Source organism: Ylistrum balloti, unplaced genomic scaffold, assembly GCF_031769215.1.
Source record: "Ylistrum balloti isolate Yb309-2 unplaced genomic scaffold, AGI_CSIRO_Ybal_v1 Utg370390, whole genome shotgun sequence".
Classification (NCBI taxonomy): Eukaryota; Metazoa; Mollusca; class Bivalvia; order Pectinida; family Pectinidae; genus Ylistrum; species Ylistrum balloti.
Genome location: NW_026782270.1, coordinates 45602 through 65076, shown reverse-complemented (window position 1 = coordinate 65076; position 19475 = coordinate 45602). Strand labels below are relative to the sequence as shown.

Here is a 19475-nt window from a genome sequence, read left to right as displayed (position 1 = left end):
TAGAATTTTAAACACGATTATTCATATTTCATTTTCCAAAGTTATTTTCTTATGGTTATTACTTAATCATTTTATGCGTGACATGCAATCAAGGGAGATCATTCTAACGCTTTTAACAAAATGTCTTGCACCATGTCATTAAAACGATGCACGTTGTGTTTCGCTACTATTAGATCAATGCGTATGCTTCCAACCACGTCAAAAAAACTACAAACTGCAGCGTCTCAAAATGAAGAAACAGTTGATATTGTGATATCGGGTGGCGGCATGGTCGGGACTGCCATGGCATGTGCACTTGGTAAGTTTTGTCAGAGATGTATATATCGTGTGATATATATCTCTGGTTTTATTAAATGTTATTCGATCTTATCATTAAGATTTGAAATTGTAATTACTACTCGAGGAAGAAAATAATAAGTGGAGAATCATGTTATCTTTGTGAATTGTATCACGAATTAGATAGAACTATGAAGGAAATATGTGATTCTAAATAACTATCAGATGTCAAACGAGCAATTTTCAATGAATGAACATTATAGTTGTGTAACTTGCAATGCTGAATGGCGTTACAGAGATTTACCGAAACAGACACAAATACCGAAACAAGACCGAAACAAGCCATTTGTAGGGGTTTTATCATGCTGATTACTAACATATCTATTAAATGTCAATCAAATATACTTCTCTAGGTAAAAAAAAATAAGATATATTTGAGTATGGTATGATTTACACTGACTTTGATTACGAAATGCTTAACGGAAACAAGACGAGGATATAAGAGACGTAACTCTTACAGAACTGTTGTAACAGAACCTGTATCATACTGCACTTTAGAAGTGTCTTACCGATTTTTATACAAGTTGTTTATCGGATAATGTACAGTTTGTTGAAAGTGTGCAATGCAATAAAATGGTAAAAAAAATGTATTGTATTTTACTTATGTACTCAAACTTTATATCTATTTTGAAATAAGTACTATTCATTGACTACAGATCTGTTTTAGACATGGATTCACAGGCCTACTTTATTTTTGGGAATTAATTGAAACTTATGATATCGAGAAAGTAATGTGTTAATAATATTTAAGTGGGAATTGTGTATTTCAAGAACAAAAATGGTTCTTTTCATGATTTTTTTTGTAGCTCTGAAAAGAGCTGTTTGCAATAAATGATATTGAAATATCAATTTATCAGAGCTGATAATAGGTGTCTTCTGGCGCTATGGAAATACTTCTGCAGCCCCTTCTTGTTGTAGTGAACTAAATCTTCAGAATAAGCTCTTGGGTAAGATGACTGGTCCATCTTTAACTTGTCTTTTATTTTGTGTCTTAAGTTTCTTGTTGATGGCACGTCTTTGTTTGTCAAAGTTTTCAAATGTCAGGCCATTGCTGAATTTGCCCCGTCTGGAAATCTCTTGCATCAAAATTTGTTTTATGCCGCTTGAGTGAAGTAGGTCTATCAGAGCAAGGGTTGATGAAAACACACCGGCTGGAGAAGTAGTTGTTTCTATGTCATTTCCACCAACACACACATAAACTGTGTCAGGCTTGAAGAGCAGCAGTTCTTCCAGTCATCTTTTAAACCTCGGAGTAGTGAATATTCTATCAGCCCTCATCCCACCTTCTGCAAAAAATCTTACATCTCCAGGAATCTTCATGTCATACTTACCAAATGCACCAAGACGTGCAATGCAACTACTTCCGAACAATGCAACTTTCGTCATTTTTTTTTTTCTTGAAGGTATGGTTTTACTGGCACTTAAATTGTTTAAAATTTGTGCAAGTAAATGAGCGGTCCCATGGAAAGCTCTCCTTCCAATAAGAATTTTTGTTCAACAAATGGGCGGGTTTGATTAAAGAATTACTGCGATATTTCTCCAAACATTTCCTTTGTTTTCATTAGATCACAAGCTATCAAGATAGTTGAAAAGCTTGTTAAAAACCCTTTGTTTCACAATCGCCACAAGTGTTTGTTTAATTGCCCAGGTGAAAAGAATTGCCACTCGTGACCAATTTGTAAAAATAACACCATTATCATATGTTTGAACACGCATTTTCACGAGTACCTGAAATTTCATAAAACAATAAGTCCCATGGACAGTGTGAATGAAATCTGCATTTTTCCCAAAATCTTGTCACACACTTTATGGTTTACCATGGGTTGTGCACGCAAATTTCAATATAAAAAATATCCTTGCAAAAAATGCAAGCAGGATTGTAAACGATTATGTCCTGTGTAGTTTCTGGAACTGTTGTATACATGCGGAATGGGTTCTGATGTCAAGATCTCTACTTGCTAAATGGTCCAACGATAAAAAGACTTTCCTCTGTTTTGAATGCTGTCATGACCACAATGGTATTTTCAATGTCAGAGATGCACTGCTGCGGTAAGTAAATTAAAATTATTGTGTTCTCTGTCGTTATTATAGTAATGTATTTAAGTATGATTGCTTCAAAACACTGTTTAACACGTTATTTTATATTAAAAATTAACGTAACTCAGCTTCCTGTTTTAAACAATTGAGTGTGGTATGAACTGACACAAAACCTTTATTTCTAGGACCTATCTTTATCCATGACAACAGGGACTATGAGACCTATTGTACATTCTTTTCATATCTTAGATCTAAACTAACGGGAGTAGACAAGTCAAAACTCATGGTGAACGCAATCACCGACAACTTTCATGACCCAAGACAAAGTACTTTGTACAAGACATTTGAAGCAAAATGCAGTTGACAGACTAGAAAATGACAAAATTGACAGAAGTGAAATAAAAATTATCGTAGGAAAACTGTTTGGAGACAATGGACTAGTTGACAGTGACAACTCCATTTGTTTTGATGACAAATGTGACGAAATTGTAACACTCTGCCAATCTACAGCGCCAAAGTTTTATGATAACAGAATTTTGATAATTTAAAACTGTCTTCTTATGGTGTTCTTTCAATTGTTTATTCAGTTCATATTTCAAATAATTACTGTAAAATTTAATATACCCTTTTTATAAAGTTTCTGTTTAGTGTTATTTTGCTCATATGTAACATGTTTTATATGAAATTGACAAAAGGAAAGAAAAGAAATAGAAAGAAAAGAAAGAAAAAATGAGATTTCAAAATAAAGAATATAATGAGAAAAGTAGAAAAGATTTGTGAAAAGAAAAATGAAATCACTTGCGTACATAAGAATAAATAAATAAATAAATGGGTCTCCATGAAAGTAGGGTCTCTGTTCCCGAGACCTTGGCAATGCAATGATATTCTAATTTGAAACTCATTGAATTCATCAAGTTAATTGATCATTGTAGCTGATGGCTTTCTTTGTTTTATTGTTTATTTCTTGTTGTATGGTCAGATGACTGAAGAGTTTTTGATTTTTTTTTTTCAATAGATCAACTGAAATATCTTTTTTTTTTTTTTTGTTACAGTCAGTTTTCATCTCTTCTGTCAGGCATTGGATTCTGGAAATACTGAAACCAAGGAAAAATCAAAGACATGATTATTAATTATTTCTATATTGAATCATGATGCATGCAGGCTGTTAATACATCATTAATAAGAACGTATGAGTTATGCCCCTTGTATTCTCACTTTGTGTTCTTTTTCGGTAACTACATTAGATCATTTAAAATCAATATCAGTTATCATGGACTTTTATTTGCTAACAAAATAAACTAAAATGTATTATGTTAGCGGTTTGTTATGAAAATACACCAGCCAAACTACTTAAAAAGCTCTGTTTCAGTCTTGATTTGGTCTTGTTTCAGTAATTGGGTCTGTTTCAGTAAATCGCCTTACCCTTTCAGAGACAATATGTATCTTTGGCACATTAGTTTTTGACCTCTTAAGAATCATATATCGCTAGCTACTCTACGTTGATAAATTTCAACCAAACAAATATATAAATGAATTCAAATGTTTTCATACTTTAACATTTACTGAAAAAAAAACTGACCGATGAAACACTTATAAAAAAATCTACAGATCCGACCTTAATTCGCTCACCTGAAATTGGCGACATCAGTATTGGACGTGTGTGTGCACTTCCGTTTCTGATGACATCACTAATTATTGAAACGCTTGAGTTATAATTAGCATACAGTGACCCTGATGTACACATGTATTACATAAAATCATCATTCAAAGAGGAATGACATTTTGATGAAATTGAAGAGAAATTCATTGTGCGAAAGTGGTGGATATCAGTGTTTGTGTGTGCAATTTTTCGTAGGACTTAGATTCAGGTTTTTATGGTTTGGTCTTTTTTTACTCAAATGAGTAAAATTTCTTGGTAAACTTCTTTGTTATAATGTAAACTTTTTAAATAAGTTAGTTTTTCATCTTTCTGTCTACAACTCAATTGTTAAATAAAATAAAAAATGAGTTCTCAAAGGTGATGATTTAAAAATCATCATTTTTTCAATATAATTCATGCATGGTTGGATTTCCCCAGCCTAAAAGTTGCAAGAAAGCATGGCCTATTTATTGGCATCCGAGATAAGTCTGACAAGGCGATACAGTATCTGACAGGTTTTCTAATCTTTTGATCAATGATGCTGTTATTTTCAGAATTGATATTTTCAAACATTTTGAATGCTAGGTCATGAAGAACTTCTAAAAGACAAGAAGATTGTGTTGTTGGAAGCTGCGTCCAAGAAGAACTACACTGTGCCAGATACATTCAGTAACAGAACATGTGCTATAAGTCCATCATCTGTAGACTTACTTAACAGTAAGAAACACAGTCTATCTTTCTGAATTCCATTAGGATATTTCTAATCATACCCTATCACTTTCCTTCTGATCAACAAAATGGGATAAATCATATCAAAATAATGAAAATGTCAATTCCATTTGATATCAAAGGGAAAAGAGTTAGAACATTTGTTGTATGTAATGTCAAATATCTTGTGACCTTGCTTGGGCTTGAGCTAGTGACCTTGCACTCTCAGGGCAACCTGTACTACTGGCTGAAGTTGAATTCCCATTAGGCTGAGTCAAGACTAATTTTCTCCAAATGCCAAACATGGTTGAAGTAATCAGTATTGTACTCTCTACTTCTCCACATGTATAAAATACTTAAGTAATCTAATCTATGGATAATGTTTCCAACACTGAAGGATTCATCTATCCTGATAGCTTTTATATTATACACATGTGAATATTCAGTGTCACAATTTCTGTTTCATGAGGCTTGATAGCTACCCTTCAATCTTTATATTCAATATTGCTTATCTCAGGTAACTGTCAAGGGTGCTAGGCTTCTTGTATAATATACACTTGTCAATTGCATAGCAGAAAAATGTAGAACCTGCATTAGAATGATGTCTAAACAGATTTGTCTCCTAGTGGACATATCATTCCAGATACCTGCAGACTGAACAATGCCAATGTAATATTGAAAAAAATATCAGTGGTTTTATAAATGGTTTTGTAAAAGAAATTTAAGAGATGCTACATCTGTTCTTTGATGTTATAAACTGGCATATACATGAAACTTTTTTGTCAGGTGTTGGTGCATGGGAAGAAGTAGAAAACATGCGATGTCATCCTGTGAAAAGAATGCAGGTACATATATACCAGTTTTCTCTTAAGCTTACTTATCCTTGTAATATGGTAGATACACATACTACAATACAATGTACACAAAGATCTAGCCTCCACAGGAACGTGGCCCAATTAAGTTCAAAAAAGGTCAAATGTCTTCAGTTCTGTTTGAAAAAATTTCAATCCACCAGCTTGAACATCCTTTGGTAAACAGGATTTATTTTGTTTAAATAGAGGCTTTATCCCACCTAGCCTAAGGACAAGGGGACAGAGGGATGGCTCACAGTCATTAAAGACTAGATCGCAAAATTCTTCTGTTTGAATCATTGATTTAGCCTTATTGGGAAACATCCCTGGTGTAGGGAAACCATTTTTTATTTGTTTTCGTAGGTTTGGGATTCCTGTTCAGATTCCCTGATTGCATTCAGCAAAGAGAATCTCTTAGATGATATGGCTTATATTGCTGAGAATGATGTTATAGAAGAAGCACTGAGAAAGCGTTTAGAAGCAGTGTCAGACCGTGTGGATGTCAGGTATCAGACATCGGCTAAATCCTACATCATCCCAGGAGTAACACCAGGACATGCAGAAACACACCAAAATTCCTGGGTAACTGTTGGACTACAGGACAACCATGTGCTGAAAACAAAACTTCTGGTATGTCATTCTAATTCATGTTATGTTGTTGCAATGGATTAAATTATTGAATTGTCATGTACAAATGTAATTTAAGGTAAATACAATCAATTGAAAATAAAATCAAGACAAAAATTAACAAACATCATTTCAATCTTTTTTCTTTAGTTACATTCTAACAAACTGATGTTTTATATTATAAGTCATGGATATCAGGTAGTCTTTGCTCACTGAACATTTATGGGAAAACATGTTTCAGATTGGAGCTGATGGTATATTTTCTGCAGTGCGTAAAGCAGGTGAATTTCACACATTACAAAGGGATTATAATCAGACAGCTGTTGTAGCCACGCTTCAAGTGGATGAGGTATGATACTGATGATTTATATTGTGTGCTGATTTTTTTGTCTCATGACAACCTTATTTTTGTATTGATTTATGTTATAATACCTGGTAACTAGAATTTGACCTTACAAGATCTCTCAGATAAAAACAAAATATATAAGTTTTTGTTTCTTGGCTTAGAAAATGGGTTTATTGTATTTCACAGGACATGTGTTTACATTACAATATATGTGCATGGGAAGTGAAATTTGGTACATATGAGATATTATTGCGAAGTGTTTTCAAATATAAGTAATTAATTGTCAGTGTGCTGACATGCTATTGGAACAATTTACTCATATTACCATGCTTGTCACAGTGACCTTACAGTAATGTACCTGGTAATATCCAAATTCATCACCTCAACCTGCAGCTCTTGCTGCAAATTTGTTCTGTCAATATTTCAAACATCATTACCTGTATTTTTAATCTGTCAATATTTCATACATCCTTACCTGAATTTTTAATCTGTCAATATTTCAAACATCATTACATGAATCACTACCTGAATTTTTAATCTGTCAATATTTCAAACATCATTACCTGTATTTCTAATCTGTCAATATTTCATACATCCTTACCTGAATTTTTAATCTGTCAATATTTCAAACATCATTACCTGAATTTTTAATATGTCGATATTTCAAACATCATTGCCTGTATTTTTAATCTGTCAATATTTCAAACACATCCTATATGTGTATGTGACCTCATAACATCTCTACCACATCATCTGTAGATGTGACTATCTAAATAATATTGTCTCTTTTTGTGACCTCTTACACTCTCAAAACATCATCACCTGTATATGTGACCCCTCCCTATCTCTGTCACAATCACCTGTATATGTGACTTCTCCCTTTCTCTGTCACTATCACCTGTATATGTGACCTCTCCCTATCTCTGTCACTATCACCGGTATATGTGACCTCTCCCTATCTCTGTCACCATCACCTGTATAGGTGACCTCTCCCTATCTCTGTCACCATCACCTGTATATGTGACCTCTCCCTATCTCTGTCACCATCACCTGTATATGTGACCTCTCCCTATCTCTGTCACCATCACCTGTATATGTGACCTCTCCCTATCTCTGTCACCATCACCTGTATAGGTGACCTCTCCCTATCTCTGTCACCATCACCTGTATATGTGACCTCTCCCTATCTCTGTCATCCATCACCTGTATATGTGACCTCTCCCTCCCTATCTCTGTCACACCTGTCACCTGTATATGTGACCTCTCCCTATCTCTGTCACCATCACCTGTATATGTGACCTCTCCCTATCTCTGTCACCATCACCTGTATATGTGACCTCTCCCTATCTCTGTCACCATCACCTGTATATGTGACCTCTCCCTATCTCTGTCACTATCATCTCTGTCACCATCACCTGTATATGTGACCTCTCCCTATCTCTGTCACCATCACCTGTATATGTGACCTCTCCCTATCTCTGTCACCATCACCTGTATATGTGACCTCTCCCTATCTCTGTCACCATCACCTGTATATGTGACCTCTCCCTATCTCTGTCACCATCACCTGTATAGGTGACCTCTCCCTATCTCTGTCACTATCACCTGTATATGTGACCTCTCCCTATCTCTGTCACCATCACCTGTATATGTGACCTCTCCCTATCTCTGTCACCATCACCTGTATATGTGACCTCTCCCTATCTCTGTCACCATCACCTGTATATGTGACCTCTCCCTATCTCTGTCACCATCACCTGTATATGTGACCTCTCCCTATCTCTGTCACCATCACCTGTATATGTGACCTCTCCCTATCTCTGTCACTATCACTGTATATGTGACCTCTCCTGTCACCATCACCTGTATACCTCTCCCTATCTCTGTCACCATCCACTGCCTAAGTGAACTCTCCCTATCTCTTTCACCATCACCTGTCACCATCACCTGTATATGTGACCTCTCCCTATCTCTGTCACCATCACCTGTATATGTGACCTCTCCCTATCTCTGTCACCATCACCTGTATATGTGACCTCTCCCTATCTCTGTCACCATCACCTGTATATGTGACCTCTCCCTATCTCTGTCACCATCACCTGTATATGTGACCTCTCCCTATCTCTGTCACTATCACCTGTATATGTGACCTCTCCCTATCTCTGTCACCATCACCTGTATATGTGACCTCTCCCTATCTCTGTCACTATCACCTGTATATGTGACCTCTCCCTATCTCTGTCACTATCACCTGTATATGTGACCTCTCCCTATCTCTGTCACCATCACCTGTATATGTGACCTCTCCCTATCTCTGTCACCATCACCTGTATATGTGACCTCTCCCTATCTCTGTCACTATCACCTGTATATGTGTCCTCTCCCTATCTCTGTCACCATCACCTGTATATGTGACCTCTCCCTATCTCTGTCACCATCACCTGTATATGTGACCTCTCCCTATCTCTGTCACTATCACCTGTATATGTGACCTCTCCCTATCTCTGTCACTATCACCTGTATAGGTGACCTCTCCCTATTTTTGTCACCATCGTCTGTATATGTGACTTCTCCCTATCCCTGTTACCATCACCTGTATACGTGACCTCTCCCTATCTCTGTCACCTGTATATGTGACCTCTCCCTATCTCTGTCACTATCACCTGTATATGTGACCTCTCCCTATCTCTGTCACCATCACCTGTATAGGTGACCCCTCCCTATCTCTGTCACCATCACCTGTATATGTGACCTCTCCCTATCTCTGCTTCTGTCACCTGTATATGTGACATCTCCCTATCTCTGTCACCATCACCTGTATATGTGACCTCTCCCTATCTCTGTCACTATCACCTGTATATGTGACCTCTCCCTATCTCTGTCACTATCACCTGTATATGTGACCTCTCCCTATCTCTGTCACCATCACCTGTATATGTGACCTCTTCCTATCTCTGTCACCATCACCTGTATAGGTGACCTCTCCCTATCTCTGTCACTATCAACAGTATATGTGACCTCTCCCTATCTCTGTCACCACCTGTATATGTCTCCCTATTTTTGTCACCTCTCCCTCTCCCTATCTCTGTCACCATCACCATCACCTGTATATGTGACCTCTCCCTATCTCTGTCATCATCACCTGTATATGTGACCTCTCCCTATCTCTGTCACCATCACCTGTATATGTGACCTCTCCCTATCTCTGTCACCATCACCTGTATATGTGACCTCTCCCTATCTCTGTCACCATCACCTGTATATGTGACCTCTCCCTATCTCTGTCACCATCACCTGTATATGTGACCTCTCCCTATCTCTGTCACAATCACCTGTATATGTGACCTCTCCCTATCTCTGTCACCATCACCTGTATATGTGACCTCTCCCTATCTCTGTCACCATCACCTGTATAGTGACCTCTCCCTATCTCTGTCACCATCACCTGTATATCTCTGTGACCTCTCCCTATCTCTGTCACCATCACCTGTATATGTGACCTCTCCCTATCTCTGTCACCATCACCTGTATATGTGACCTCTCCCTATCTCTGTCACCATCACCTGTATATGTGACCTCTCCCTATCTCTGTCACCATCACCTGTATATGTGACCTCTCCCTATCTCTGTCACCATCACCTGTATATGTGACCTCTCCCTATCTCTGTCACCATCACCTGTATATGTGACCTCTCCCTATCTCTGTCACCATCACCTGTATATGTGACCTCTCCCTATCTCTGTCACCATCACCTGTATATGTGACCTCTCCCTATCTCTGTCACTATCACCTGTATATGTGACCTCTCCCTATCTCTGTCACCATCACCTGTATATGTGACCTCTCCCTATCTCTGTCACCATCACCTGTATATGTGACCTCTCCCTATCACTGTCAACATCACCTGTATATGTGACCTCTCCCTATCTCTGTCACCATCACCTGTATATGTGACCTCTCCCTATCTCTGTCACCATCACCTGTATATGTGACCTCTCCCTATCTCTGTCACCATCACCTGTATATGTGACCTCTCCCTATCTCTGTCACCATCACCTGTATATGTGACATCTCCCTATCTCTGTCACCATCACCTGTATATGTGACCTCTCCCTATCTCTGTCACCATCACCTGTATATGTGACCTCTCCCTATCTTTGTCACCATCACCTGTATAAGTTACCTCTCCCTATCCCTGTCACCATCACCTGTATATGTGACCTCTCCCTATCTCTGTCACCATCACCTGTATATGTGACCTCTCCCTATCTCTGTCACCATCACCTGTATATGTGACCTCTCCCTATCTCTGTCACCATCACCTGTATATGTGACCTCTCCCTATCTCTGTCACCATCACCTGTATATGTGGCCAAAACTGGCATGAAATGATCATGACATGGCACTGACCAAAGTTTGTTTCTTCAAACATCCTCTGAATAACCAGAACATCTGGGGTGATGATATTTGGCCTGTAGCATGCTGGGATGAAGGTTTACAAAGTTTGTTGAAATGAATAACCTTAACCCACTTTCAAGGTGGTGGCTGAGTGCCCTTGATTCTTAAATCCAGGTGAAATAAGTTCAAAATTTGAAATCTTGTATTTTATGTCAGATGACCGTTAAGGTCCATGGGACTCTTGTTTTCTTTGTCATGCAAACCTTTTATTTTTTTATTGCCTTTTCAGTCAGTTGATAACTCTGTAGCTTGGCAACGGTTCTTGCCAACAGGTCCTATTGCCATGCTGCCAGTGAGTAAGAATCAACATATGCAGTACACCATGGTTACTATGAACATTTCCGACGGTTCTTATAAATAAAACCATACCAGTCTACCAGATATAACAGCTAATCATTTGTTGAATGTTGTGACTTTTTAACTGGTACATGTTTACACTAGAGAGTCAGTAATATCAATCTGAATTGAAAATATCTCAAATGACAATGTTTGAATTGTCACACAGAAGTTGTTTCTGTTACAAGTACACTATTTTTAACATGTATTTAGAGGTCAAGACAGGAACAGTATTTTCTGAAAAAATAATTTCCATGGGGTTGGTTATAATACAGAATTTGCTGAATAAGTACTAGATTGAATGTGTTTGTTTTGTTCTATAAAATCGTTATAATTTAAGTTTTGAAATGTGATGTTGTTTCAGCTGTCCAATAAATATTCTAATCTTATATGGACAACAACACCTGACCTTGCCAGGAACTTGAAGGAAATCCCAGAGGAGAGTTTTGTTGATGCTGTTAATGATGCTTTTGTAAGTCCTTTGTAACATTACAATTGATTTCCTGAGCTTTTCTGTACCCATTCATTAATGAGAATCATGTTTTTTCTTAGTTATCAATGGATGTAGACTACGTTACCATTATGTTTTATTTTGTAGAGGAGGGCTTTTGGATTGATCAACTTGACTTTATTTCATTTTGAAAGGTGATTGTGAAAGCTGATTGTTATGACATGAAGGTCAAAGTTATCGTGATACAAAGAATTACTTAAAGGATTTTATTATCAGTTTGAAAATGATAATGATAAAAACTGTAATGATTTGATTTCTGATTTCTTAGTGGCATGACCGAGACAGGAATGATTTGGTGGTGAAGGCGGGGGAAATGTTCCAAAGAGTGTTAAATACAACAACGGAAGGTGAGGTAAACTAATGATAGTCCCCTCATGTTAAACTTTAAGTCATCTCTATTTAACTAGTACTTCACGTTATAAGGTCTTTATTCAGTTTTGCTGTCTTTTGTCAGGAGGGATTTGTTCAGATAGACAGGTCACATAAAAATGATCTTTTTCAACCACTTCATTTATATATTTTCATATTATTCATTATAAAATTTGATTTGGTCTCGAAATATATAATTCACTCATTACTGAGAGCATGTATAGAAATAGGACAAAAATTATTTTCCTGAAGATTTCTGCTGTATGAATCAGTCACAAAGTTAAGTCCAAGGTGTTGTTGATATGTATTTAGCTGTGTTTTTCAAGGTATATAGCCATGGACCATCTCAGACAAGGTGGTTTTGGTAATTGCATTGCTTCTTGTTATGTCTCTTTCAAATTAAATAATCATTACATAGACAATGCACTATGTACATATATGAAGGTAGGTTTTGCTTTGAAATAAGTTGGAATGTATGAAAATGAATAAAGGCATGACATGAAGGCGTGTCTTTTTAGGGAATTGAAATAACACTTTAACATCACGCATCACATGACTTCTTCTGCCCTCAAAATATGCATTTTCACCAGACTATGGTAAAGGGGTTGGGATAAGCTCCCACAGTCATCTGCAGGCAGATAGACTGGATAACACAGAGTAAATGCATTATTGCATCATTTTATGTTGAAATATGGAATCATATTGGAAGTTGTTAGTTTTAAACTAATGATAATCCCCTAACATTTAAAAGCAAGTCTACATTTCTGGTACTGCTTATTGTTTTGTAGGAGGAGGTGGTTCATTTCAGCAAATACCGCCATCAGTTGTGGGTGTAGAGGCAAACAGTAGGGCTTCCTTCCCCCTTTCCATGACTCATGCCTCCAATTATGTTCTTCACAGGGTGGCATTGCTGGGGTAAGAACCTGTTACAAGTATTATAGATTCATCTTGATGTTTAGTCACCTGTAACAACCAGCAGTAAAATGTATAGATAATTTTGTCTTGTTCCACAATGTAAAACAAGTCATTACTCATGAATTTACTGGTAACTTATTTCTGATGTCTCTGCTGACATTTCCACAAGGTTGTGGTAGCAGGAAATAGTTAATTTGCATTTTTCCTGAAATTATTGGTCATGTTTGAGATTGCAGGTATAGAAGATTGGTTATGAAAAATACATCATTACATGTATATATATTTATACATTACATTAATAGTAGAGAGATAAAATTTGTGTAAATCAAACATTTCCTCTGATTTCTGACATGTGATTGCCATGGTTACCTACTGAAAAAATGAAACCCCACATTATCCACTTTAACATGACAAGACCAATTTTAGCAAGGATTTATTTTCTTTAATTTTAATTAAAACCTTTATAATGAGGTAATCTAATGAACAAAAAAAAATCACCAATGGCCACAACAGAAACTGTGTACTGCTACCAGTGAACATACCAGAACAATGCAGGGATAGTATTTGTTAGTCCAGGTATACTTTTACAGTCACTTCAACCACATGCAGACCATTTTTTTGTATTGAAAAAAGAAAATGGATGCCTTACTTCTCTGTGCTTTTGAAAACTATTTACAGAAATTTGTTGAAAGTATGTTGAAACATAATGAATTTGAATTTGAAAAAGATTGAATGGTCAGCCAAATTACTTAATTGTTGGATATTTTATTTGAAGACAACCAATGAACTAAGCAAACTTTTTACAGACTTTCATTAATGATAAGCATACCTGTCTTCTTTCCCAGGAAAAGTTAGGGCATTACTTATAGGGGAATGAAACTTAAAGAGATCAAATACAGTAACAGAACTAGATACATGATTCACATTCACAGGGATGCTGCACACAGAATCCATCCTCTGGCCGGTCAAGGAGTAAACTTAGGGTTTGGGGATGTGGCTTGTCTGCGGGACCTTCTGGCTGAGACTGTTTCCAATGGCAGTGATGTGGGTAAGCTGTCATGATTGACTTCTCATTGAGAGAGGAACTGATGACATACTTTTTGTTTTTCCTTGTCCAGTGAGGTTACAATTTCTCTTTAGCATTATTTATGAGCATCAGTGTTATTTTCCATTTGCAGCAAAGAAAACATAGCACTTTATGCTATCACTCTAGCTTCACCCACATATTAAGAATCATTTTTTCTCAGACAAGTTTCAAACTTCATAGTGAAAAGGTTGCAAATTATTGAAGTTCATTTTGTTTTTCCTGAAAAAACCTGTAGAAATTAAGGACTTGTCTTTCAGTGAATCTTTAGTGCAACTGTTGGGAGTTCCTGATGCCCATACAGCTTGGCATAGTAACCTTACTCTGTAATTTCTCGTCTTTTCACTCTCTTTCAAAATCTATGAATTGTTCTCTCAAATAAGAATTTTGCTAAAGTTGATACCAGCATGGAATGATAATAGCCTGTTGCAAATCAGTTGCAGTTCTGATTTATGATGTTAATATGAAATAATTCATGAGAGTTCTAGTTTTATTTTGATGGTTTGTAAGGTTCCCTGCTGCACTTGACACAGTATGAGACAACTCGACAGCGAGCAGTCATTCCTGTTCTGGCAACAATTGATGGTCTACAGAGACTTTACAATACAGACTTCACCCCAGTTGTCCTCCTGAGATCATTAGGGCTCCAGGCCACTAATTCCATGGCCTTTGTTAAGGTATATAACTGATAAAGTTACTCATTTATAAGTAATCACTATCAATAAGGTGAAACAAAGGTTCAAGAGGTCTGAGTGGTATTGAAAACTGCCAGTCTTTTTGGTGTTAATTGATCAATTGAATTTTGTCCATTGTAATGAAAATTTTAAACAGTTAAAAAAAAATAACCGTCTTTATTATTTTGAGCAATTAGCTAACTTTATTAATTATTAAAATTCAATAAAGTGATGTTGTTAATTGTAGGACTATCTGGTGAAAGGGGCCTCTGGTTGATGGTGCTGTCAGCAGTTTAACTGGAATCCTGTATCTTCTGATGTTTTGTTATTACTGTTGAGCCTAATGAAATTATACAATATTGATAATATGGGTTATTTTATTATGACCTAGGATCGAAAATTTTGGCCATGTAACCATGAACTTTGACCTACATTTGAAAAATTCTAACATTGGCCGTAACTATTGCACTGTAAGAGGCAGGGCTTTCGTATCAAGCATGTGTTCCTTGTGACAATGTCTTTTCAGTGGTACCAAAGTTTTTGACGATGTGACCTACATTTGAACATTTTTTACATGAGCCACATAATATTGAACTTAATCTGTCATATCTTAACAACAAAGGGGACAAGTGTTTTAACAAAGTGTGCATGCAGTTATTGCATGCCTTACACAGTAGTTTTAATGTCCTACTTTAAGAGTTTGTTGCAACTAGGGGCATAGTGTTTTTATCATGCGTCTCATTTGTGACCGAAAACGTTACGGAGGTTTTTGAAAAATTTTGTTTAAAAGTTCATGCTCTGAAGACCTTGGGAACTTATTTTGTGGGAGTCACAAAATTTTTGAATTAAAGCATACCCAGTACTCATACTGTCCAAACTTTCTATGGTCATTTGAATAAAATAAGTGTTCAACCATAGCATTTAAGTTTGGACATCATTTATAAATCTAAATTGAAATATTGCTTGTAATACTTTATCAAACAAGTTAAAGGAGTGCCACTGAGGTACAGAGTTCGTGTACTTGTGAACAGCAGATTAATGCTCTGCAATATTTATTTTTGTTAGCCCATGACTTCCAATTTGAGACTAGGGGTCGTACAGGTATGATGTAAGATCGTAAGATCATAAGGCAAGATCTGGACAAGCCAGACTTTTTCCAATTAATAATATCAACAGATACCCCCAACTTCAGCCACATTAATTTTCTACATTGGCATTTTGATTTCTCCATTGACCCAATGTCACGCTTACTCAGATTCTAAGGGTAGAGCAATTGCTGAGTTCATCGCCATTGGCATTGTCGCACAGCAGTTTGTGTTGCCCGGTGTACAATTGGCCGATCGACAGCTTTTGATTGACAGCGCGGTTTAGCCAATCAGTATTCGCCTCTTTGTTTACATTTCGCTACTCCGACATTCTCCGACAATGGTGATACTTTGCTGGGGAACTTGCAACACCGATTTCGCTACCCCGAGCGATTATAGGGAGGTGTTGTGTTCATACCGTTTCCCAAATCTCAGATGAAGCATGAGAAGTGCAAATCTTGGCTCCGATTGTGCGGACGGCCTAAGTATCAACTTAACGAGGAGATCCTGTGGTGTCCTTCTAAAGCAAAGCATTTTTTATTTATGTCTGCTCAAAAGTGCGTAAATATTCACAGACTCAAGTGTACAATATTGCAATGAACATCAGTATTTGTTTTTCACTCAAAATTTTGCTAGCATAAGTTTTATAATCCTCTCTCATGTGCTAATAAGTCGCATGTTAATGTGTGTATTTATAAACAAGCTTGATTTCGGACTGACCATTTTCGGATATTTATTGACTGAAGGGAAATGAAATTATCTGGACATGTTTCTGCTCTTTTACAAAGTTTTACTTTGTGAATGGTCTGTGATAAAATGAATGTTTACTGTTATGGTTAAACAGTTGAAATAAAATCTTAAAGTCTTCCAATAAGGTATTAATATTCTTGATGAAAAAAAACCCCATTAACATGATATAAATAAAAAAAAAAACCAAAAAAAAAAATTAAGAATTTAATGCCAGTTTAGAAAGTAACCATTATATCAGTGATGTATCTTGGTGGCCATTTTATAAAGACTTTATATGACTGTAAAAACAAACTTGTTTTGTTTGTTTCTTTGGGGTTTACCACTTCCTTCCCACTTGAAACAGAGGTGAAAGAAATTGCTGCTGCCGGGATTCAAACACACCCGGCCCTCTGCACCCTTCTGGTCGTGGAGCCTATGCTCTACCAACTGAGCTAACCCTGCATGGCGACTGTTTTTATTTTTATTTCATTAATTCTGCTCCATAGAAAACAACCACACCACTTGAACTTTGTTTTGTTTTTTCTTTTATCTTTTTAATTATTAGCAAAAATGTAAAGAGGAAAAAAACAAACAGATTCAACATTGTGTGGTGTTTAAAGGGTATCTTCAGCGAAAAATCTTTTTTTTATATATATGAAAATATAGGTTACTGTGACCACTTTACAGAAATAAAAATTTTCAAAGATGAACCATAAAAGCGACATTGACTGTTAAAATGGCAAAATTATCGATTTCACGGAAACAGTTGAGTAAAAATCTGAAAACCCAATAAGTGACCAGTGACGTCACAGTATACCAAAAGATACTGAAATCGACTCGATTTAACATGGCGAGTATAGGGAAATGAAAGTACGTGACTACTTAAATGGACTGTTTTAAGTCATTCAAGGAGGAAAGGGGCTAAAAAATATATATACATAATTTTAGGTTATTAAATTCCCTAACGACCGGTATATTTCTTTATTTAATTATTGCACTGCTACCACATATAAAATTAGTTTAAAAAGTAAAAAACCGTCTCAGACATACTCGTCTGAAAAACGGATCGTAGTAATGTGGCGACTTACTGGGTCCTGGCAATATGCGTCAAATGAAAAAGACAGTTTTTACTCCTTCAATAACGGAAAGGGCTGTAATTCATAGATACAAATTTAGTATTTTGAATTCCCTATTGATTGGTATATATATTGAATAAATGCAGTGATTTGCCATGTTAACCTTATTTGAAAAGGAAAACCTCATAAATATTCAACTGAAAACGGGTATATCCCCAAATTTTTCCGCTGACTGGGGAAAACATGGCCATTAATTTCAACTGTATCATCGTCTCTTGTTTGGAAGGACGCTCGTTGAAAGTATGACCCAGACACGAAACCGTTTGCTTTTAGTTTTTTTCTTCAACGACACGTTAGTCCGATATCATTGGGAATGACGTTCAATGCTGACGACACTTTGTTTGTCGGAGATGGTAAGAGTAGCCTTCCTTTATTTTCGGTAGGCGTGGTTATCTTTGCGTTGTCGATCGGCCAATTATCCATCTCTACACGCTTTTCCCTACTACTGGGTATATATAGCCCCAACATATCTCCCATTGAGCAACTGTGGGATGAGCTGGACAGGTGTTTTAGGAAAATCAATCCATAGGACAATTCCTACAGGGATTCGTGCAAGAGGTGCCGACACCAGGTACTGAAGGGACTCCTTTTTGCGGGGTATCACACTTCAATAACTACCTAAGACAGCGGTGATGTCACACAGACTTTTCTTCTACAGTATTGTAGACTCGTCCCCTTCACATCAACATAAAATTTTGTACAAAATATCATAGGATATTGGATTCAAAATTTAATTGTGCATTGTTTTTTTTTCAATGCTTTTCAGCATGTTGCTATCGCCCCTGAGGCTGAGTATCAGTACTTCGTTTTCATTGGTTCATAAATCGAAAGTTTACTCCTACTCCATCTGCCGGACATTACTGTAATAATTGGATTATCGCCCCTACAAGTTGCTGATGCTAGTCATTAAATGAAACAACCTTATCGACATTTTCTTCATTACTTGTACATCAAGAAAACGTTTTGTATTGTATATTAATGATAATCAGACATCGAAATTTGTAAATACAATGACAAAGACTCACGTTTATGGTGGTAAATTTTGCGAGGCGATGCCAATATGGCGGCTTAACTTTCTTTTCCGCGCGATGCATTGTGGGTGTCATATACATTTGTATATCTTTCTTTTTTTCTTTTTTCGATAATTTACTTCCCGTTTAATACTGTTGAAAACTGTTAAAGATACTGAAATATGTAGTTGAAAATAAAAATGAAACTAAAATAAGAATGATTTAGAGTAGCATAAAATTTTGACGGAAACAGCCGGGATGCTCTGTGCTGCTGGACCCTGAAAGAAGACGGCGGCTGAAAGAAGATGGCGGGTAATTTATGTAGGTAAGTATCACTATATATATGTAAGCTGAATTTGAAGTCAATACTTATACTGAACTATCAATGGCATTTTTTTTTTTTTGCAACAATTCATTTGGAATGAGCCTTCTCGTCTGTAGCAGTGTAGATCTTTGCCAGTTTAAACACCAACAAACACACTTGTAAAGGGTTCTCCGATTTATTGATAAAACTACATTTATCACCCTGTAACAATATATAACAATCATTAGCGATGGCTTTACCATAAATTACTTTGTAGATATCGCACATATACAGCACAATATAAATATTTTGATAACAA

The 19475-nt window shown here is 36.5% G+C and overlaps 1 protein-coding gene across 1 annotated transcript; it reads left to right on the top strand.

The window, feature by feature from the left end:
- Positions 1-119: 119 nt before the first annotated feature.
- Positions 120-15258, top strand: LOC132554290 (ubiquinone biosynthesis monooxygenase COQ6, mitochondrial-like). Its single transcript, XM_060218594.1, has 12 exons — positions 120-298; positions 4598-4729; positions 5507-5565; positions 5935-6201; positions 6440-6547; positions 11233-11295; positions 11704-11811; positions 12119-12197; positions 13008-13134; positions 14067-14182; positions 14729-14895; positions 15140-15258. The coding sequence occupies exons 1-12, from the start codon at positions 121-123 to the stop codon at positions 15167-15169; spliced, it is 1434 nt and encodes a 477-aa protein (XP_060074577.1). The 5' UTR covers position 120; the 3' UTR covers positions 15170-15258.
- Positions 15259-19475: the final 4217 nt, after the last annotated feature.